This window comes from Habropoda laboriosa, unplaced genomic scaffold (genome assembly GCF_001263275.1).
Source record: "Habropoda laboriosa isolate 0110345459 unplaced genomic scaffold, ASM126327v1 scaffold99, whole genome shotgun sequence".
Lineage (NCBI taxonomy): Eukaryota > Metazoa > Arthropoda > Insecta > Hymenoptera > Apidae > Habropoda > Habropoda laboriosa.
This window is the reverse complement of record NW_017100239.1, coordinates 1-22,206: the sequence shown is the minus strand read 5'-3', so window position 1 is coordinate 22,206 and position 22,206 is coordinate 1. Positions and strand designations below refer to the sequence as shown.

The window sequence follows — 22,206 nt, the reverse complement described above, 5'->3', positions numbered from 1 at the left end:
ATTCCAACGTCTTTTTCCCAGGCATACGCCGAATCCATTCCGAGTACGAATGTTTCGGGTCGCCGTTCAACCACTTGCTCACATCAATCGTGATGATACCTTCAGCCGGTTGAACACTTGCCAACGACTCGATCGTTTTCTCTTTAGTCTTCTTCGAGACTGGCTGCTGCTGTTCCGGCTTCACCAAACCTTGCAATATCTTCAAGCAGGGTAAAATGATACTTTCCATCACAACCGGACTCTTCGATTCCTTACAAGCCATCAAGAACAACTGCATCACACATCGTAGCTTTTGCTCCCAACAAGTATCTTCCTTTTGAATCAAAGCTGCCAGCAATGCCATTTCGTGACGAACAGCCACCGACAAGTCCGATGTGGCGACGCGACCGCGAAGCGTCAAAGTGATACGACCGGTCAACAACGAGCACAATTCTTTGGTAGACTGCGCGTTATCTCTGGTAACGAGGCACAGCAACTGGCGCACCTCTTCCTGCATTTGCACGGTACCTTTGCGTAAATTGTGCTCGACCAGTTCCTGGATCAATCCTTGCTTGCAAAGCACCTCTTTGGCAACTTGATTAGTAGCAAGGGCGCGCAACAGGGTCAAACAATGCTCCGTAGCCGCGGTTGCGCATCCATAACAACGACCTACCGTTTGCGGATTCACGGCCGCGACCACGGCTTCTTCTTGTTCTGGCGGCGGCGCTGTCATCGACATCGTCGTTGTCTTTGTCTTTGTCGTTGTCGTCGTCGTCGTCGTCACAGTCGTAGTCGTCGTTATTGCTGACTGTGGACCGCTAGTCATTGCCACCAAAGATTCTTCTTTGCTAGCAACAGCAGCGGCCGCGGTGATGGTAGCGGTAGCAGCAGGAGAAGCATCATTGTTCGACGAACTACCAGCGATTATTTGACCCCGTTGTTGACGATCGTACGCCACCAGTTCTCGACGACAAGCCAATACTTTTTGTATAATTTTACTCAGTTCTTCGAACGAAGTTTTACATTCGCTGCAGTATCTCTGCGCGAGCAATTGTATAGCTCTGTTCACCTGAGTGCTAGCTCCACTGGAAACCTGGATTGTCGTCGCCGCACTATCCTCGACTAAACCGCGATCCAATCGGTGCTCCGATATTTTAATTAGTAACATCTCTAACGCTGGTTTATTCGAAATCAACGTTTTGTACACTCTGTCAGCCTTCTCAAGCAACGTATTGATAGTTGCGACCGTTTTCTTGCGATCGTCGTCGCTTTCGATAGGATCGACCGCGCAACAAGGCCTTCCGGTAAGCGTGTAGTCAAATTTGGCATACTTGCAGAAGCCGCAGGCATGACATAGAAACGGATCTTTCTCGTCATAATTGATCGCTCGACACTTGTGACATTGAAACACGTTCTCTCCGCAATTCGCGCAAACGCCTGGATTCGCCGGCACATTCGCCGAACATCGTGGGCATTGCAAGGTCTCGGAAGATGCCTGAATATCCTCGTAAAAGTCCGCGTACTCGATCATCAGATTACAGGCAACGATCGGCAACGGAAATTCCATCTTGATCTCCGTTTGTCCTTGAGCGAGTGTGATCTTTTTAGCCTTATGCCACATGGCGGGTTTATTTTTCAACTCAACCACCGCCTGAACTGATCGATTGTTATAGTATATGTTGATCGTACGTACCATCTTTGTTCTCTTCAGATCACCTATGCGAAGAGTGATTCGACTGATCGTATGACTACCGATTAATTTAACGAATTGTGTAGTCGTCGTAAACTTCGAATCGACTTTAATCGAGGAAAGTTTGATCGTCGACATTGCCACCTCGGGATTATTGCATACCAAGCAAGGCTCGCTTTCCAGATAGTATCCATCCAATTCGACGAACTGCGCCAGATTGGCGTACAGATTCGCGTTCGGGTGACGTGCGAGTAACTGATTCTGCGCGCGTAAAACTGCGACCGCCTGTTCCATGTAACCGTGCATCTTTTTGCTCGTGTGTGGAGTTTTCAGAGAAAAATATCCGAGTAAATCGACGAATTGCGCCGCTTTTCGACCATAAGCGGGCAATAAAGGCCACAATCGCCACAACAAGTCTAGCAAAACTTCTTGATCGGCTGGTCCGCAATTTCTGCAAAATAAACAACACGCTGTCGTTATTACCACACGAGGCAGCGCGTACATTGAACAAATGGAGAAGAACGACAGAACAAGTTATACCTATGCGTAATTATATGTATGTTCACTCACTTGTAAATAGCCAGTATCAAGGAATGTGCCTGCCAACGGACATTTGTGTTGTTCGTCTCGAGTAAGAAAGTCTGAATAAATTTCGTCAAGAGACTCGGTGACACTTGCTTCTGAATTTGTTCAACTAAAGCCAAGCATTGTGCTTCCTCGAATTTAGCTTCCGTATCGGAGTCTTCGGACTTTTCACGTTCACGTCTCTCTTTTGTTGCTACTACGGTTCCTGATTTTCCTTCCTAAAAACGTAACAAAGGAAAAGAAGAAAAAAAAGAACAAAATAATCGGCCATTTTCTCTCGGCTACGAGGGCTGAAACGAAGAAAGTCGAAGAAGGAACAATCCAAACACGCTACTCCCTTACCTTCGTTGCTTTAGTTATATCCTTTGCCTCCTTCGACTTGTTGCTTGAACATATAGCGCATTGCAAAAGTTGCAACACCGTAGGGCTAACGCCTTCGTCCAAAAGCGTAGCTATGGTGAAAAGGTAAGAGAGCACCGTGTCCTTTTTCAAACAGAATCGCTGCCAATTTCCCGTCCGACTGATAGCTATTTCGACGCAGCATTTCAAATGTTCGATCAATTCCACTAAGGAATCGTACGGCAGATTGATCGAATGTGGTCGTGTTTGAAGCGGCTCGAATCCACCAGCGGTGCAGCATTCTTGCACCGACTACAAGAGAAAAGAACGACGAGCTGGTAAGATGCAAAAACTGTGAAACGATCCCGTTTCACAATACGAGAAGAGAGGAAAGAGAAGAAAATATACTTGCCTGAACATGAGATATCAGAGCGTATAAGTCACGTAATTGTCTGTACTTCTCTTTATTACCGCATATGAATAGGAGCAATTTTCGTACTTGTCGTCTAACAAGTGGTGTTTGATATGACATCATGTACTCGCAAAGATAAAAGTACCAGGGTTGTTCGAAAGCTGACTGCACCGAATTATTTTCAGCATATTTGTGCACTTGATACGGTAATCGTAGTACCATCTCCGTTAGTAATTGCGGATAAGGCTCGAATATGTCACTGGCATGTCCCTTGACATGCTGTCGCAAAAAGAACGGTGACATGTCCGGTAAAGAAGTCGTCAAATGTTCTTTCAGTAACTGACCACCAAGGATAGTACCAGTTTCTTCGGCTGACGTTCTGTAACACGCGCATACACACACACACACACACAATGTTAAAAGAAACGACAAGGAAAAAAGCAAGAGAGAAAGAAGTGACTTGAAACTTACGGTTTCCAATACTCTAGCAATGCTTTTAACAACGTCAAACAATAGTCGATTACTCCAGCTTTGTTCAGTGTCGCTGCTGCCATTTGAGAGACAAAATTTGAATTTTCCGCTTGTGTTTTAGCGATATGTTTCGAGCGAGACATCAAAACGCCTGTGAATACAAGGGACAAATTTCAACTGGAAAAGTTCAACGGGAAGAAGAAAAAGTAATATCAATGTGAAACACATTGTCGTAACGAGAGAGTTTCTCACTATACGCTTCTTTTTTTACACTCACTTAGCAACCGCATGATAACCAAGTGAACTTCTCGTTTGTTACTACGCTGACATATGTTATTTGTATCCGGCTTATCCATTTCTAATTCCTTTACCAATATTCCAAGTAGTCGTTCCACGCAAGCTCTGTCTTTTTCCTCCTGTCCGTCTAAATCGGCCGTTAACATTAATAAAACCTGAAGTATGGATAAATGTTTCGTTAGGTCCGAAGAAATGAAATATTACAAATGAATCAACATCAGCAGGAGAAGGGAAAAGTAGCAAACAGACCTGCATAAACGGGACGGTCAAGACACCAGATACGTTCGTTAAACTCGGCACAAACTGCATCAACTTATCGAGCAACAATAATCGAACGGTATGAAGTTTCGCAGTGGTCTCGCAGCTTGCGTTGTCATTTTCCTGCACGGTGATGTGCTCCTGTTCCGTGCCCTCTTCTTCTTGTTCGGCAACCTAACGAACAAATTGTTTTACCGTCACATCTTTCGGTCTATTATCGTCTTTCCTTCGATCGTTTGTGTCAGAGCAGTAAAGAGCAGCACAGATACGATGAGAGGAAAGAAGAAGAAAAGAGGAAGTAGTATTGCGAATTATCTACGGTAGACTTTCGTTCTCAACATACTCTCTCCACACGTTCAATACTCTAGTGGTACATGAAAAAGCACAACTTGTAAAGGGTGTATCGAGACGCGATGCGCGAACACGAAGGCGTATCAGTCATTATTCGAGTCTATCGAGAGTCTACCGTCGTGAAAAAAGAAAAAAAGAACAAACAAAAAAAAAAGGGAAAAAAGAAAAAAAAGATACTAGTATATTGTATGAACAGACGAGCGAGCGAGCGAGCGAGAGAACGAACGAACTAACTAACAAACGAAATACAAGAGCGCAATTGAAAAAGACCACAAACGAGTGTTTGTCATTTGCAAAGTGTGGTGGTATCGGATGAACAAAATAACGATGAAGAACAAACAGAGTAACGGCAACGACGACGGCAATGACGGAAGCACTTACGGTGAAAGACGCGGGAAGACCCACGGAATTAGTTTCGGAACGTGATGCTTGGTTGACTCCAATTCCTCCAATCGGAGGTATAGAATCGGGACCATTGTCTCCATACGCGGAGCTCCTTCCCGATACATTATGCTCCCCCGTCATGCTGTCTACAGCACTTCCTCCGCTCTCGCTTCCACCGCTCTCGCTACCCTTGCTACCACCACTACCACCCTAACATAAAATATATCCCAAACGTTACTACCATCTCCCTCTCTACTACTATACGATACAACTTTCGATAATTTCCCTCCCTCCGCCCTCTCTCGCTGTTTCTCTTCTTCTTTCAATCACTCGAGTTACGAGTAAACAGCAACAAGAGCAGAGAGTACTGAAAGTAGATGACAAACCGCCTCCACGCGACTTTCAGAAAACTCAAAAGAATAACTCACTTGTTCCGCCGGTGATGTACGTAACGTACTGCCGTCGGTAGCGGCGGTTGATCCCTCGTCGTCCGAGCCTCCCGCAGAGGCAGTCGTGTCCGAATAATGGCCTCCACCCTCTTGGCCCTGACAAGATAAAAGTTCACGGAAAAATGTCAGAGAGTTAAGTACATCGTTTCATCAAACAAACTCTCACACTTTTCTCCTACAATTCTCTTTTCTTTTTCAATAACTTAGCCATCTTTTATTTGCCATTGAGCGAATTAGAGAAAAGAAGGAAAGGAAAAGAGGGACGAAGGAAGGAAGGAAGGAGAGAATAAAAGAAAGAAAACTTGCCTGACTTGTACTTTGTACTTGAGCTAATCCTTGCGCTCCTAATGCTTGTAAAGTCTGTAACGCCGGACCACTCAAATTTTGAAGGTTCTCCAGTCCTTGCAAATTTGAAAGAGTTCGTTCGAATCCTTGTCGCAATACTTCCAAATCGGTATTCGTTCCCTCGTGATCTTCCAAACTAAGTGCTATAGCCAGTTCCATCATTGTTTCGTCATCGGTATCCGGCGGTACGTCTAGTATCTGTGAAAAACTTCCGGAACCGAGTAACGTCTCCAACGAATTCACCGCTCCTCCTCCTCTCGTTGTCTGTCCGCTACTGCTAGCAGCGCCACCGCTACTTCCACCAGCAGAATTTCTACTCGCATTACTGGATGACGTTGCGCCACTCGTCGAACTACTCGCAGCTTGGTTATTATCCGCCGTTAACATCACCGCCAGTGGATCAATCACCGACGAACCTCCACCACCTATTGCCTCAACATCCAACTGTTGTTCCGTTTCTCCATCAAGGGTCGATGATGACGTTGTTGTTGTTGCGGCGGTGGTTCTGGTCACTTCTCGATGGGATTGCATCACGGACGACGTTGCCTTTTCCTCCGTACCCACAGCCACCGTTCCTGTACACGCATATCGATGACATTTTTAATCCCCGCAACACACCTCTAAATCGAATAACACCTCTTACCTGGTGTACTACAATTAGGAGGACTCGGTATATAAACCCTTCTTCTTTTGTACTTGGGTCGAAGCACGCGAATTATCGCCTGTTTCGCGGTGAAACTGATCGTTGTATCGGACGACAGTAATAGCTGCAGGTACAGTTTTGCTGCTAGGGGAACGTTCTTTTCAACGTCACACGTTGTAAACGCGTGAATTATTTCGACAATTGCATGAATCGTTCCTTCGGCGTGAGTTAATCCTGGAACTACGACCGGTGCAAGGGCCATGTTCTTCGGGTAAGCCATGTGCAACGACCATAATATTTCCATAAGTTGTACCACCAGATGTTGTTCATTCCCATCCACGTTTTTATAAGCTTGGTTACCACCACTTTCTCTATCTTTCTCGAAAATTGGTACTAGAATTACACGCAACGAATCAGCAAAATCAAAGAAAATCATAACAGAGAACAAAATAACAATAATCGACCATCTCTTACCGTTGGTTTCATCTATCGGTTTGTTCGTGTATTGTTCAGTGAATTTGGCCAGATTTTGCGGTCGCGATACTGAAATACTACGAACGATTAGCACAAGTCTATAAAAATTCTCCGCGTCTATGTCCCGCGCGTCGTTCAGTTCTCTCATTGATTTTAACGAATCGAGTACGTGCGATAGCAGCACATGATCCTAGAAAACGATCGAAATATTATCAAATCCTCTCTTTTAACTCGACTCCTATATTCCCTTCGTTTTTTTCCCTTTTATTCACCTTGTGAAGATGATACGCCTGTTTGGATGGATGCAAAGCGGCTAGAAGCGCAGTTGTGTGCATTTGTACAGGTAGCGGGGTCGGTAATATGAGTAATTGCGACGCTACGTCAACCGCTGTTGCTTTCAACGACACCTTGTTTTCGTCGTTCGAAGGAACATTGAACGACAATTCCAAAACTTCCAGCATACCTGCGATCATTCTACGAAAAGACAGTGCCTCAAGTAGCGTCGATGTTCTTACGAAGAGATGTGTACACAAATACTATGCATACGTGTATAATATGTACATGTATACTGTATGTATTGTGTTCTTTTTTTGGTTGCTCTATATTTGTAACGTTTTAATTATGCTTCAACTGATTCTTACCTTTCGATATCAAGGGAATTGTCCTTCGTCGTGCTAAAGCATTATGATATATATATATATATATATATAAAATTTGTACATATGTAAATCATTATCATTCGCGTACCTATCAACAGAGGACAAAGAAGCAGGCGCAGAAAGAGCACTATCCGTCTCGCTGTGTATCGTGGTTACCGGTGCAGATGTTGATTGACTGGTCGGGACGTCTTCTATTTCTTCGGGCCAACCAAAAGCATCCTTCGTCTTACCATATCTAAATGCGAGAACGATAGGAAGTAGTGTGCGAGCGAACGAAACAACGAGAGCGAGCGAGTCAGAGAAATTTATGTACGTACATCTTGATACAATCCACCATGATGACACCTTCGGGATCTTGGGACGGTCCAAAGGTGATGGTTAACTTTTTATCAGCCTGAAGGCTTTCCTCTCGAGTCAAGGGTATGTCGAACCAACGGCTTCTACTCAGGGTCGTACGAATACTTCTACCGAATACCTACGAGAGTCAGCGCAGAATAGATCAGGCGAATGAAATAGAAATTGAATATTTTACAAGTTGACGATGATTCGACTGCATCACGCCATTTCGATACCTCAATATAAACCGGAGCCCGTTGAATGTCCTGATTTCCGAGCGATACTCGTATTCCCGTCATAACCAAAACAGCGTCGTTGTTGCTAACTTCAACGTTGAATCCCATTGCTTTCGTGGAAACAACGTACATTCCGGTAGTGTTCAGCCTATGTTTGATTTGCGCCACGTTGTAGATTTGTAACAAATCGTTACCGCCAAATTCCACTTCGTTCATCACTTGACAGTGTTCGAAAAAATCAACGGGGAAAGTAACGGATCCCGATGGCTTTCCCGTTTTCGTCGTTTTCTTTTTTCGCGCCGGTTTCACCGTGGTTATCGTGCCTACTGGCTGAACGGTAGGCGACATCCAATATCCGGTTTGTTCCATTCCAGCCATATAAATTCGCAGACTTCCATCCTCGCATAATAAAATTAAAGTTGTACGATGCTCAGCATTCGAACTTGGATGCCTTATGGCAACCATGTCCATTATTTTTGCCTTGGCAGGTATAGCTTTGATTTCTTGAATCACGATGGTGTCAGGCTTAATCATCAATATCACCGGATTATTACTCGTCTGTAGAACCGAACAGATCAATCCAGGATGATTAGGCACTTCGCTCCACTGACACAACGGTTGCGGCTGATTGTTGTTCGATTTGTTTCCATTCGAGGTAACCTTGTTACCGGATAAATTGATTTGAAACACGAGCGTTACGTCAGTGGTGTCCATTTCTTTCAGAGGCGACATGAAACTTTTCCCGCATGCATAGCTGAAGAAGAGTAATTGCAAAGCATGCGAATAATAGATCGACACGCCTCCACCGCCAATTTGACCGTTGTCCTCTATTTCTCGATGAGACACATCCAAAACGTTCGTTACATAGAAAGGTCCGTATTTCGCTGAAGTCTCCTCGTCCATCGCTTGCCCGTAAATATAACCAGCCGAAGACATTATCAACAGATAAAAAATACCCTCTTCAGAATCGTACATAAACGTACAATCTCTTATCTTTCCAGTGGGTATCAGGAAAAAATATTGAGGGCAAAGATGATCTTTACCAAGGTCGTAGATTTTTACAAAGTCCGCAGTAACCAATGCCAGTTGGGTTTGAGATCCAGGTAACCAAATTGCTTTTATAATGAAATTCCCTGTTTCCAATTGTGGATGCAGCACCAAATGATCGGACACCATTCCAGAAGTATTAAAGGTTAATACGTGACAATCTTTGAAGCCACAGACTGCTAAAAAATCTTCGTTCCACTGATTCCCAGTTATTGATAACACGGTGAAGGGTACCGGGGCAGAAGCAAGTCTTGTTAACGTTAATTTCCTTTTCGACGAATCCGGTTGCTTCAACAAAGCGCTCAACTGCAACACCGTGATCTTTCCTTTCTCATGAGAGACCGCTGTGTGCAAACGAGAACGTGCGTCGTGTTATTGCCGAGCTTATCTATCATCGATCTATGTTTATCAATCGATGCGAAAAATCGAGAAAATCACGCTCACCCAGGTGTTGCCTTTTGCCATAGGGGGACGACAGACAACACATCGCAACACGACGAATCATGTGTGCCGATAGCAGCTGTCTAATAGTTTGCCCTTGATCGCCCGAATAATTCATTCGAACGTTTTCGAATGCTCCTTCTTGTGATCCCAATGTAGGTAGCTGAAACGAACGTGGAATTATTCATTTCTCAATTTAATTCCACTATTTCGCACGCAAACACGCACGCACGCACGCACGCACGCACGCACGCATACATACATACATACGTACGTACCATTAGCTGATCGGTATATTCGAATTTCTTGTCCACCGTGTGTAATTGTTTCAATGCCATTTGAGCACGCGCGTGACAACCAACCGCAGAGTTTTTTCTGCAAGATGCATCTACGGCTGGTACCAATGCACGAGTCAAATCTACCAACGACGACACTAAACCGCTTTTCCAAAGGTGACCTTGTATCCAATCTTTCGACGTTTCTACACAACGCAAAAAATCAGTCAGAGCTAAGAGTAAATATAACAAGGCTGTTAAACTGAAGGAGGAAAACGACAACGTGGCAGCAGCAATTACCTAATTGTTTCGCTAAATACGCGTGTCTTTGTTTATCGCGACCCTGCCTTTCTTGCTTGTCAGAGAAATATAACGGACTGGAAGTTCTTCGACGCAAACTACTTGTAAGGAGAAGATGATCTCGATTGTCAATAGACGTTCCGAGTGCGTTGTTCCCGTAACTTGTGCCGGCGTTCGCACCGGTTGAACCACTGCCCGATGCTGCGGTGACCGCGGCGGCTGTGTTTCCAGTACCAACGGCACTGGTATTACTCTGATGCTCCGACGTTTGAGGGCTTCGTTTGGTTAAAGCTTGACAAAAACCATCGTTCTTGGCACCGCAATCGCAAAAGAAATTTCCATATTTCGCATAGGTAACATCATGTCCGCGATGACAAACGCGTGCACACACTGTGCAAACACCAACTCCGTTCACCATGTTACACGTATGACAGTGATACCAATGTTGATTCATAAATTCTTTCAGCGTGATCGTGAACGTGCAAAGCTTGTTGCAAAGACTATCTTCGTCTGAATCCTCAGCCGCGCTATCCTCGTCTTCGTGTGGAATTTCGTCTACCCAATCGCTGTCATTCACGTCGTTAACCGGAGTAGCACCTTCCCACGGCGGACTGGTCGCTCGATCTTGCGATTGGATCGATTGAGGACAAACCGAGCTTACTATATCCGCTATGTAGTTTAGTATACAACAGCCGGCTTCAACGAACGGTAACGGTTTATCCAAACTCTCAACATCCGTATTCATCAATTGTTCCTTACTGTGTGACGGAAAAGAAAAAAACGATCATCGAGTAAGATCACCAAGTTCATTTACCCATAAACTGGTACATACTACAGAGAAATACACCACGTATATTTACCATAGCTCGATCCATTCGATAGCAGCTTTAAATAATAAAGTGTGCCCTTTTTCGGAACCAGCGTCTGCTAACGTAGACATAACGTTCATTAATTCAGAGAATCCACTGCCCTCGATTGCCGGAGAGAGAATGTGATAAGCTAATGGTACGAGAGCTCGAAGAATCGTTACCGGTACACCTTCGTCGACGCTGCTGCAGAGGAAACAGAGGAGGAAAAAACAGATGAAAAAGTTGTCACGGAAGGACGTCGTATCGAGGACTTTACCTCTTTTCCTTTACTATATAATTCGTAAGTGCTCGCAGAAGTCGACTATTTTCATGCATAGAATGTTGCTGCTGAGACTGCTGCTGTTGCTGCTGCTGCTGTTGCTGCTGCTGCTGTTGATCATCGGTGATACTCGTCGATTGATTATTACCAGCCGAGTCGTTTGGCATTAAAATTAACCACTGTTCTTGTTCATTGTTCGGTGCATTGCAGACTTCGTCTGCTTTTTGAATGTCCTCTGTTGTATTAGAAACGGCAACCAATCTATCGTTTCACGTGAATTTTTGATCAACCACGTTCCTCTTTCTCAAACAGTTCTCATCTTTCGGCACAAACCTCCTACTACAACACATATACTTACGCGTTTGGTGTTAGCATTGTCGGTGCTTGTACGTTTGTCGACGATGCACTCGGAGAAATACTCGTTGCTCCTAAGAGAACCTGCTTTAACCATATTTGCAGTTTCTCCGTCTCTACATGAGCTAAATTCGATACCGATCCACAGAGACGCTCCAGCGACTCGTCACTTCCTTTTTCGGCTAAGGACGAAAAACGTAAAGAATGCGCTTTGCAATCGCGAAAAAATTGACCAAGAATAACTTCAAGGAGAGAGTGAAAAATTCAACAGATTTAGAACCGATACCTGTTTTAAATAGCACGTTGAAAAATCGTAAAACGTGAGTGCCAAATTGCTGCGAGGATTGCGAGGAGGTTATGCACAGTAATACAGAAACGAGAGAACGGTTGGAATTTGGCGCAAAAAACAGGTCCAATGCCTTACATCCAATTGGCTTTTCCAATAATTGCTCCCAATATTTGATGCATCTTTTCAAAATTTTCTCATCAACGGTAATACTGAAATCATCAAGCCGAACCGCGCATGATTATTACGACATACGATTAACTAGCAAATTGCTATTCCTACAAACTAGCGAACACACGTACTTGACAGGATCTTGATTATCATTTGTATATTCGATTATCAAATTATACGTGCGATGCAATACGAAAAGATGCTCTCGCAGCTGTCTCGCTTCGCTGTCGTTATCACCTAGCAGTTTTATCAGAGCCTTGTTAGTCATATCCTGAAGATAATCCGTACGAGCATCCATGGACAATGCAACGAGGATATCCAGCGCTTGAGTACGCACGTCCGTATTTTCCGGTGCTGTTGTAGGTCTATCGACGAAAATTTCCGTTAGATTCGTACACGCAAACATTTATATATACAGTGTGTGTGTTTGTGTGTTTATGTGTATATATAATATCTTGAACAATACGGATAACAACACAGAAAATCATTCGAGACAAAAATTGTAGGACATCAAGAGGCACGCGCGTATGATGCTTATTTGACCTTGCGATGACCTTGAAAAGCTTTACGAAGGTTACGTGTCAAAATTTAAAAATGGAAACATGTACTTTTTGTTACATATTCTTGTAGCTGAGGTTAAAACATTTTCGACTTACGTGACATACTCTACCATAAAGGTAACTAAACTGTGCAGCAACTTCTTCAGCGACGGATTAACGGAAAATGTTGGATACTCGGAAAGTGGACTCACATGCTGACATACAGTGGCCAAAATGTAACTTTCTGCTGGTATGACATCATTCGCGTAAGTATTCTGCGATTAACGTGGCGATTAGTATTAATAATAACATCATCAACGACAAGTAAGCTAAGGCAACGTTAATTTTGAACACGTACCCAAGGAATGTGAACGACATTCATAAATTTCCATTTATCTAGGACCGATTTTACAGAATTTGGTAAAAAAGTGATCAGGGATGCTTCGGTTGCCCAATTAGCGCCTGCCATTGCAATAATGTCGTCCAGTATAGAATAATCTCGTGGACCATATTTCGCATCCTGTTCCAAAGACTCGAACATTTCGTGCAATATGTTCGATCGACAAGACAACAGAATCGACTCGGTCAACGAAAGTACATGTGGAAGTATACCGATCGTCATTTTGTTCGCGTTTGTATTTCCGGATTCAGAAAAATATCAGTTCAAGGCATTCGGTAACAAGCATATGTATGCAACCCGGCAACAATGAAAACGAGAAGATTTATAAAAGTGAATTAACAACAGAATACAATTATACTTACTTAGAACTCTCGATACTCTCGTTCTGACTCTTCGATGTATTTTCGTAAAAAAGAATTTGTAACTTGCCGATAACGGCCGCCAAAATAGACAACGAACTGAGCTTCGGCAACGAATTCTTCGGTACTATTTTATTGGTAAAATTAATCTCGGGTTTTAGAGCCGTGATGCAATTTTTTGCAACTGTAACGTCGTACTTGAGTGAATTTACAGTAGACGATACGGTCTTCTAAAAAAAAAAAAAAAAAAAATTTAAAAAAGAGAGAGAGCAATAATAACACGAAAGTTTTCGATTAATTTCATTCGATCGACAAAATAAAAAGGTACCTTCATCCAACTGGTGAAAGTTTTGTACGCAGCTCTGGGTCCCCAAATTAAAGAATAAAGTAACATCGGCCCGGCAGGAATTTCCTCGCCAAGAGCTAATTTATCCATATATGGGGTAGACGGTGGTAACATTAGCAATAAACTGTCAACAATTCAGGAAAAGCAATTCCAAGTAGGTTTCAACATATCGTCCACCTGTTCGATGTACATTAATTCGGATATACACGTGCAATATCCATCACTTACCGCCAACATATGGAAAAACAATAACGAATCGCGCACAATCCTATGAAAGTGGGCGCCGCCACCGCAGTCGCTGTCGACCCTTTATCTTTACTATCGGTGGTATTGATCTTCTTTTGCATATCTGCCTGATTCAACACGTTCAGAATATCTATCAGCGCATCCACAAGAAGCGGATATTTCATTTTATCCGGTGCACCCAAAATGAAATTACAAGCCTGCAAAGTAAACACACGGGGTTAGGTACACACCACCGTGACTCTCGCGACTGGAAACTATTGTTTTTTCTAACGATTCACGAACCAATCCGTCCAGTTTCGGAGTGTCCTGATTGTTGAAATCTGTGGTAGAAAGATTGTAAAATCGAGGCTTCATCGAAAATTCATCCTGGTTACCAATTTTACGATAATTCTCTTCAATTCCTGTCCATGGTGTAAAAATACGGGCTGTCTGTTTATTACCATCTTTCGCGTCAGAAACCAGGCTCGTGGCGGAAAATAGATTCCACTGAACCTACGTGTGTTATTATCATTTACATATTACAATCAATTGTCGGTCCATTAACATGCCTGTGATGAAATTCTTACGTTTATGTCATAATGAAAATGTACAAGATTCTTACTACCGCTCAAATGTATCTTTCGATTTGGTGGCCCTGGTATCTTGTTACGTATCGTTTATATACAACGAACGTAAAGTTAGTTTCGCATTTGACAGAGACCGACGTTATTCGTCGTAATACGAGCAACGTGTTTCTTTAAATCCCCGTTGAACACAGGAAACACAGGGTAATTAAACGACGATGTGATGAAACGTAGATATGTCAAGGGTGAAACGAAAGCGAGGAAAAGAACAAGGTAAAACATCGCGGGGAACGGGAACGTTCAAATGCTTTTTCACAGGTAGAGTAGCAACGACAATAAGCAGAATGAACGAATCAATCAACAGAATATGTTTACTTACTTGTTCAAGTAACGCGGGAGGTGCATCGTAGAGATGTTTCATCATATATTCGAGTAATAATAGTAAGCGTGATAAATGTAGTAATTGAGAATCTTTCATCGGAGTTTTGACAGCTTCGCTACAACGCACAGCACCGCTACCGGTTACAAGCAATACCGATTTCTTTTGCATCAGATTAAGAGAGTGGAACAGAATCAGAACCAATTGAGCATGTTCCACGTTCAAATCTGTAAACATCGATATAAATATAACGCGTATAGATTCTCTATTGCGAGATAAAGAAAAACTAGGAAGTATATAAAACAGAACGAATTAATTTTCGTACAAACGTAACAACAACGGGGGCATTCGCCGTTCGCCTACCTTCGTTTTCTGCCTCGAATGTAGCAGGTGGATTACACACATTCTCTACCATAGTTGTAATCAAACGATGCCATATACTTATGCAAGCTGCTTCTTTTTCCGATTGAGGCTTTAACAGCAGGACCTATTGCCGATAAAATTAGCAAAATAATAAGATCGTTAGAGATTTTCGCAAAATATCGTAAATACAACAAGAGCGCGCACCTGTGCCAATACACTCAAGGTTCTTGGATAGACTTGAAGGGGCCAAGTACACGGGGTTGTACTTTCTAGCCCAGACCAAGGATTTACGCCTAAATGCTGAAGAAGCGTGTTTTGCAAACTTTCACTCAACGTATTTCGAGCAAGTAAATTATGAGTGTAGCGGCTCAAAGCTTGAGAAAATTCAGAATACATGGTGCCCAACGTGGCACCGTAGAACACCGATATCGTGCCTAAAATGGAAAGTACGACGATCTCGAATGATGATATCAACGGGGTGTACCTTCTTCTTTTAAAATTAAGACATTACACGTTGTTGCACAACAAATTAGAAATTTAGAATCACTTACCGGTTTCTGTCCTAGCAGTTTCGTGATCCAAATCTCTGATTATTGCCGCTAATATAACCATCTGTTGTTCGACTAAACCGTTCACCACATATTCACGCACGTACGAACTTCTACTACCGATTAAATGTTGATTCATAAATTGGAAAATTTTTGTAGCCAGTGATATGTACTGCGGCAAAAAAAAGAAAGAAAAAAAAGAAATAAAATGAAATTTTATCGATTGAAAGGATATCTCTGAAAAGAACAAAAGGTGAAAACTTACTCCGTGAGGTTCGCGATTGTCAGGAACGATGGTAGCGACAGTTCGTTCAGCACTGGTTTCGTTGTTGGATTCCTTCGTACCGTTCGCGGATGACGCATCGGACGGAGCAATTGTTTCTTCAAACCATAAACCCAAAATAGGTTCGCTGTCCTCCTCTATCGACATAATAGTTTTTTTCGTATACACAGCGAGAAACTGCGTTTGTTTATTCTATTAATTATTTCCTTCGTACATCGATCACGAAATTGTCAAAAGCACGCGACGACGGCATAAACGTACCCCTTTTCGGCAACAGCGTACGAGAACCACAATTCCAATTTAGTATTACGCAATAACATGCTTATTTACCTTCGTCGGTCGAATTATCCGAACAACTTAACAGATCTTCGTAATACGTCGTAGAGTCGGATTGGCTTAACGCGTCGCCCTCAAACGGATGCTTTTGTATTCTCTTCAAGGTACAAGCCTGCAAGGTATAAATTTACAAGAGCAAACGTTACATACATATATATATATATATATAGAGAGAGAGAATGCGCAACGAGGAAGTGCGTAAACACAACCGTTGTTATCAACCGACCCTCCTGTAACTTATGGTGGCTAAGTAAAATAGTAAGTGATTAAGCGGCACAGCTTGTAGAAAAGTGACCGCCCTTTGAAGCGCAGTAGCGGTAGAAAGTATATCCAACGGAGCTGGTTCGGGTGGAACCGAAAAATCGGCAGTCGCTTCGACCGACACGTCTTCCAAGAGAGCGCTCATCAATGTGAGCGCATGAGAGGCTAAGGCAACGGAAAGTACTCCAAAACCTTGTTGACTGAAATAATTCAAGAGTTTATTATTTATCAGTTGCCGCCACCACCACCCCCTTGAGAATCGAACGTAACGTATTACATTTTCATAAGGTTGACGCGAATCGTTCCATCGCGTGCTTTACTCGGTGACTTTCCTTTCTCTTCTTTCCCTTTGTCCGCCGCGCTTAAACCGCTTACCGTAAGCTGAGCTTGTAAACCAGCCAGCAATAGCCATACTCCGATCAACAAATGATTTTGTAGGATCTGTTACAAACGATCGATACACGTTACTTCTGCACAACCGAAACAGTGTCTTCGCAATTGAAATTCATCCTTACATGACCTCCTGCTCGCGTACTGTTTTTAATCACGTTCGAGACTAGTCCAAATATTTCGAGACTTTTCTCAACCACCGTAATCGCCAAAGCGTCGTACTCTTCTTCCGTATTTTTGATACCTTGAGCAGTTTGCGTGCCAGCAGCGTTCGTATTCGTACTACACTTCGGCGAGACAGCATTCGTTATTCCAACGATGCTGGATGCAGTCGCATACACGATCGAACAATATAGACAAGACATTGTCAACAACGATAGCTTCTCCAATTTGGTCGGAGTTAAAGGTTCCAGCAAAGGCAAGGACATTACGTTGTAAACGATATTAATGTCGTTCGATACACAGTGTAAATTATGACGTATAGCATGCGCGTCGGAGGCATTGACAGGTAAGGTGAAACTCTTCTTATGTAAATATGCTTGATATTTGCGGGTGTAACACGATAAATGTGGAAGATTCAGACATATATCCAACAGCATGTCACCCACTCCCATGCTTCGAAGAATATTTATATTATTCAGAACAAACGTTGTCTGCAAAATGGTGAAAAGTAAATCATTTAGAACAAACACGTTAGATATACGAAATATGCATTTTGTACCTTAGCATCGGAATGACATTCGTTGACCATACTATCGTTAGCGGTTTTAGTCACACTCTCGCTGGAAGTTTCGACGACAACAAGAGGCACGGGCATCGTAAAGTCTTGCAGAGGCATGGTCAATTGTTCTAAAATGCTACCAGACAAATCACCTCGAATTCGTACAGAATCTTTGGACGACTGAGAGGTGATATCTTTCTCCATTCCCGGAGATGGCTGGGACTTGACATAAGGTGGTGTCTTGGCATTTTTTATCATAGCGATCAACGCCACCTCTTCGGTAGACGAGAGTAGAGATTGTCCGATGCAAAGAGCACGCATCGGAAGCAGCAACTGTTTCGTACTCAATACAGTAGCAGTTCCATTTCCCAATTGAATCTGATGCTGGAACAATTTGTCTACGAGACGGTGAAGCAAAACTCTACATGCTTGACAAACTATGGATATTTGACTTTTGGAAACTGAAAAGTAAAGGAGGAATTTTGTCGATCGTTTCCTACGGTGTGGTTGATAAAAAATGCAGAACTTACATGTATCGGCACTATCGCTGAGATAATCTGCCGCTAGGGCTGCCACAGATACGTAAAACATTTCATATTGCTCTTCTCGAGAGACAAACTTACTTTCGCTGAAAAGTACGAGAAAAATGAACGAAGAAAGCAACACAGTCATCGTGTCATTGCGAATGTACGATCGAAAGATATTTTCGTACACTACAATCACCTTAGTATTCCGGAACATAAGAATTCTTACCTTTTAACGATACTTTTTGCCAATTCAAAGATTTCATTTTTATCGAACGAACCGTGCGAAACTGCTAATATCGGTTGCATTATCGACGACCATTCGTCGTTACCACCACTTTTGGCCGCCATTTTCGAAACTGTTCGACTTTGTTCGAACCTCTCTCTCTCTCTCTCTTCCTCTCCGCGAAGATACTCACTTAAACACGCCTTTACACAAGCGTTTCTTTTACGTATCTCTTCGTTTCTCCTAAACTTCTCGTCTTCCTCTTCCTGCTATTCCTTCTCCTCTGCGCCGCCACCTTTATTTCCGCGATATCTTATGCCTGCGCAATTTTTAAACCATGTATGCATATACGTGAAAATCTATGCGCATTTCACATACGCCCGTGTGTGCACACGTAGTAAAAAAAAAAAAAAAAAAGAAAGACGAAGAAAAAAAAAGACTGATAAGGAGGTGGAGAAAAGCGAATAAAACTGAAAGAAAGAAAAAAAATATAAAACGAGCGCTTATAGATTTTTATTCTCATTCCGATTTAATTCCTCTGGTTTGTCTCTTTGGGTGAAAACATTCAACCTGTTTTCATGTCTCTACGTTCGCGCGATGTGTATCCAGTTCGTAGTAAATTGCGTACTAGACTTGAGGGCAAATTGCGTTTACATGTATTTTTCTTACTTTCAAGTCTAAAATTGTAACTTCGACATTGGACGGACGAATGTTTTACCAACAACGGAATGCGATAAATATACATGCAGAAATAACAACAGAAATAACTCGTCGAACAGAAATATAAACGGGCACGTACGATGATGGTAATTGTAAAAACCGTTCTTCTATTTGTCAGTACGTTTTTAATAAGAGTTTTCTTTACAGCGTCGAATAAAATATTTCCCACAATTAAGGTGCTTCTTACTAGATCGATTTATTTAGTAACGGGCATTTCGTAAGTGACGGTTCGATAACAATAACAACAACAACAACAACAACAACAAATATGTACAATCTATGCTAATTATAAAGCGCAAATTTTAATTTACCTAACTACTTCCCTGGCTATGTGCAACAATCGTCGAGTCGTTCTATTCCACACTACGTTTAAGCAAGAACAATTTCGTTCACATTGGATTTTCGCTCGCCCAGGCAGTGGAAAAACTAAGCGTTACACGCTGCTTACATTTGCCACGAAGCGTAATCATCAATGTGATTATCAATGCCTGTTCTACGCAATTCGAGAGAGGGCGGGACAACGACGACGAATCAACGCGCGTCCCATCGACGCGTGCAAACGCAGAAGAGGCAATTCGGTCGTTTATATTATTGGGCGGAGCTGACGGAAGAACGATCGCTATCCGTCGAAAGTGGTTGGACAAAGGAGGAGGACGAGGTTGGCGGTGGAGAATCGGATGCAACGCGAAATACTTTAGCGAACGGTTGCCGCGGGGACGATAGATTGATATTTTCGGGTAAAGGAGGTAATACGTTATTTTGAAATTGTCCGGATATATTACCAACGGGTCGATAGTTGGCTACTACGATGATTTTACCGCTTCTACTGCGAGCCTTTCCAACTCCGAAGTAACGACTACTTGCCCAAATTAGTTGCGTAAAGTGACCTTGCGTAAAGGAAGAGACGATTAATCTCGGGGTAGGTATATTTAGGTACGTCGTGTAACGACGTCGATACCTGCGTTCACGTTGGCATGAAGAATATCTGGTTCTTTCAAAAAATCGTATTGTTTCACCGCGGAGTACCAATAGGAGGCAACATCTTGTCCGGTGACATCGGTAGGCACAGCACCGCCAGGTCGGCAGTAAAGATTTTGTCCCACTTCTCGATCATTTCTATAGTAAAATGTATTCGTATGCGCCAAGTGATTGGCCCATGTTTGCGCGTACTCGCACAACTGCGGCGACATCGTTAAGGGAGGTGCGTCGTGTCTTTGTCGATAAACATTGTGCCAGCATAAACATTCCGTGATAAATTCGCTATCTCGCCAGTCAGTCTCCAAATCGTTACTGTCGTGTGCGATACTCATAGGCCTGTTACTCAGGATCTATGGACGAAAGAAGGGTAGTAAAAATGTGCCTAACTTAACCTAAGCTAACCTAACCTTTTTCAACAGCTTCGGTCGATTATCGAGCTGGCGAATTTGATCGTTGTTCAAAACCAAAGACGTCGATCCGCAGCTATCCGAAATTCGACTCGCTTTGTACAATTTCGATTGTTCCACTCTTTTTCGAAGATTTTCCAACGCTTTCGCCTCTTCTCTCTTTCTAGAAGGTGGCCAATTTGCATTCGAAGTGTGAATCATACTAATTCCGACGGACGTATCCTGAAACACGATTTTCGTTCACTTTCTATCGTTCTACCTGAGAAGAGAAGTGTGCGATACACCACCTTTTGATGATTACCATTGGCGAGATTAAAGTCTGCCAAATGAGCCGTTTGACTAAGTAATCGACGACTAGCAGGGCATCGATTGCGATTAATTATTTCCTTTTGTACAGCGTATTCGACGAAATAACTTTCCATATTATCATCACGATGGGACGACGGCAAAAGTTCCGTAGTTTCTTCCGCAGCGTCGAAAGTACGATTCACTTCGCGCAACTCCATCGCGAGACAGTTCACCGTCGACTGCTGTCCTACGACGAATTTCAATCACCTCGATATCTGCGTCGACGCTGTTACTCACCCATGCGCATCTTGCGGTATAACCTGCAAAAATTAGTATCACCTTTATATCGACGAACCAACTTCGAGGTGGTCCGTAACCATCGATTACTTCTTATTTACGTATTGCTCGCGCCTATTGTAACTCAAGAGCCTAAACTGTAATTTGTACATAATTTGTAAAAAGAATATAAACGCACATTTGATCGAAGGATAAATATGTTGGGACAAGTTGTCAATTACACAGTGCCGTAACTTTCCCGCCTAAACGTTAAAACAAACGGAGCAACGGTGATTCTACGTTCAATTCTATGGTAGGCAAATTTCTTTCTTTTCTATTTTAAACGATGCTTCGGAATCGGGCCGAAATACTTGTAACGGTCTTCGGGCTTTTTCTCCCAAAGTCGGGAGATAAGAACGCCGATAAATAACCGTGTCGGCAATATGAGAATATTTTTCGAAAAAAATAAAGCGGAAAAGGGTTAAATCTTGGTTGATAGGAAACAATCGGTTGATAAAGTAATCGATAATTGAATCTTACGTCGATCGAATCTTCGTCGATAAGACCTCGCAAATATGCTTGTAAAAGAAACTAATTCGCAACTCGGAGAGACAAACACTGGGGAATATTTTTCTAAAAAAAGAACCAACCCAAGTCGGAAAGACAAACCCTAGGGAATATTTTTCTAAAAAAAGAACTAACCCAAGTCGGAAAGGCAAACCCTAGGGAATATGAACGTCGGAAATATGTTAATAAAAAAAAAAACTAACCCGAAAATAAAAATTTGTCGGAATGTCGGTGATATGTTTAAAAAAAAACTGACTTCAGCGTCCTTGAATGGACTGGCTATTTCCGAAAATTCCAATCAATCTACCTATTTTTTTGAAAAAGAGAAACGAAAGCTCTTTTTTCAAAGAATTCAAACGGACTAAATCGCTGGTAACTCCTTCGATCTATTCGATCGAACCCTTTCGTTTTATCCGTCACGTCTCAAGTACGATCGTATTACTTGCTGCGTAACTCCCAGCAGGTTACCTATCACGACGATTCGCTGAACAATTGTACGCCAAAAAGCGGAGTTGTATTTATTTTAATATATAAATTATCTGTATAGTGATTCTAATAATCCATATTAGTATGTAA

The 22,206-nt window shown here is 42.6% G+C and overlaps 2 protein-coding genes across 2 annotated transcripts in view; both read right to left on the bottom strand.

Moving 5' to 3' along the window:
• Positions 1 to 18,519, bottom strand: part of LOC108571840 (protein purity of essence) — a 22,345-nt gene extending 3,826 nt beyond the window's left edge. Inside the window, 43 exon segments of the mRNA XM_017933981.1 lie at positions 1 to 2,120; positions 2,240 to 2,472; positions 2,597 to 2,905; positions 3,006 to 3,384; positions 3,477 to 3,627; positions 3,754 to 3,928; positions 4,023 to 4,205; positions 4,764 to 4,976; positions 5,195 to 5,311; positions 5,522 to 6,135; positions 6,204 to 6,596; positions 6,678 to 6,867; positions 6,950 to 7,151; positions 7,319 to 7,351; positions 7,425 to 7,571; positions 7,654 to 7,811; positions 7,909 to 9,299; positions 9,400 to 9,559; positions 9,675 to 9,877; positions 9,972 to 10,729; positions 10,832 to 11,023; positions 11,097 to 11,360; positions 11,458 to 11,635; positions 11,740 to 11,951; positions 12,042 to 12,275; positions 12,567 to 12,724; positions 12,808 to 13,114; positions 13,212 to 13,438; positions 13,480 to 13,678; positions 13,783 to 13,997; positions 14,083 to 14,292; positions 14,743 to 14,969; positions 15,106 to 15,229; positions 15,310 to 15,539; positions 15,657 to 15,825; positions 15,919 to 16,094; positions 16,267 to 16,384; positions 16,499 to 16,733; positions 16,811 to 16,974; positions 17,049 to 17,576; positions 17,645 to 18,105; positions 18,175 to 18,272; positions 18,398 to 18,519. The exon segment at positions 1 to 2,120 is cut by the window's left edge and continues 23 nt beyond it. Of these exon segments, the coding sequence (XP_017789470.1) occupies positions 1 to 2,120; positions 2,240 to 2,472; positions 2,597 to 2,905; positions 3,006 to 3,384; positions 3,477 to 3,627; positions 3,754 to 3,928; positions 4,023 to 4,205; positions 4,764 to 4,976; positions 5,195 to 5,311; positions 5,522 to 6,135; positions 6,204 to 6,596; positions 6,678 to 6,867; positions 6,950 to 7,151; positions 7,319 to 7,351; positions 7,425 to 7,571; positions 7,654 to 7,811; positions 7,909 to 9,299; positions 9,400 to 9,559; positions 9,675 to 9,877; positions 9,972 to 10,729; positions 10,832 to 11,023; positions 11,097 to 11,360; positions 11,458 to 11,635; positions 11,740 to 11,951; positions 12,042 to 12,275; positions 12,567 to 12,724; positions 12,808 to 13,114; positions 13,212 to 13,438; positions 13,480 to 13,678; positions 13,783 to 13,997; positions 14,083 to 14,292; positions 14,743 to 14,969; positions 15,106 to 15,229; positions 15,310 to 15,539; positions 15,657 to 15,825; positions 15,919 to 16,094; positions 16,267 to 16,384; positions 16,499 to 16,733; positions 16,811 to 16,974; positions 17,049 to 17,576; positions 17,645 to 18,105; positions 18,175 to 18,272; positions 18,398 to 18,519 (13,177 nt within the window).
• Positions 18,520 to 18,638: 119 nt separating this feature from the next.
• On the bottom strand, positions 18,639 to 21,318 carry LOC108571841. Its single transcript, XM_017933982.1, has 6 exons — positions 21,263 to 21,318; positions 20,787 to 21,107; positions 20,500 to 20,721; positions 20,073 to 20,442; positions 19,426 to 20,001; positions 18,639 to 18,713 (listed from the first exon to the last, which is right to left on the bottom strand). The coding sequence occupies exons 2-5, from the start codon at positions 21,003 to 21,005 to the stop codon at positions 19,703 to 19,705; spliced, it is 1,110 nt and encodes a 369-aa protein (XP_017789471.1). The 5' UTR covers positions 21,006 to 21,107; positions 21,263 to 21,318; the 3' UTR covers positions 18,639 to 18,713; positions 19,426 to 19,702.
• Positions 21,319 to 22,206: the final 888 nt, after the last annotated feature.

What these genes read in the sequence shown, in the direction of transcription:
- LOC108571841 (XM_017933982.1), bottom strand. Translation starts at nt 21,005, where the DNA reads ATGGAGTTGCGCGAAGTGAATCGTACTTTCGACGCTGCGGAAGAAACT. An exon ending in CCAATGGTAATCATCAAAAG is followed by an intron (nt 20,722 to 20,786) that starts GTGGTGTATCGC and finishes ATCGTGTTTCAG; the next exon opens with GATACGTCCGTCGGAATTAG. An exon ending in TCATGCCAACGTGAACGCAG is followed by an intron (nt 20,002 to 20,072) that starts GTATCGACGTCG and finishes CCTTTACGCAAG; the next exon opens with GTCACTTTACGCAACTAATT.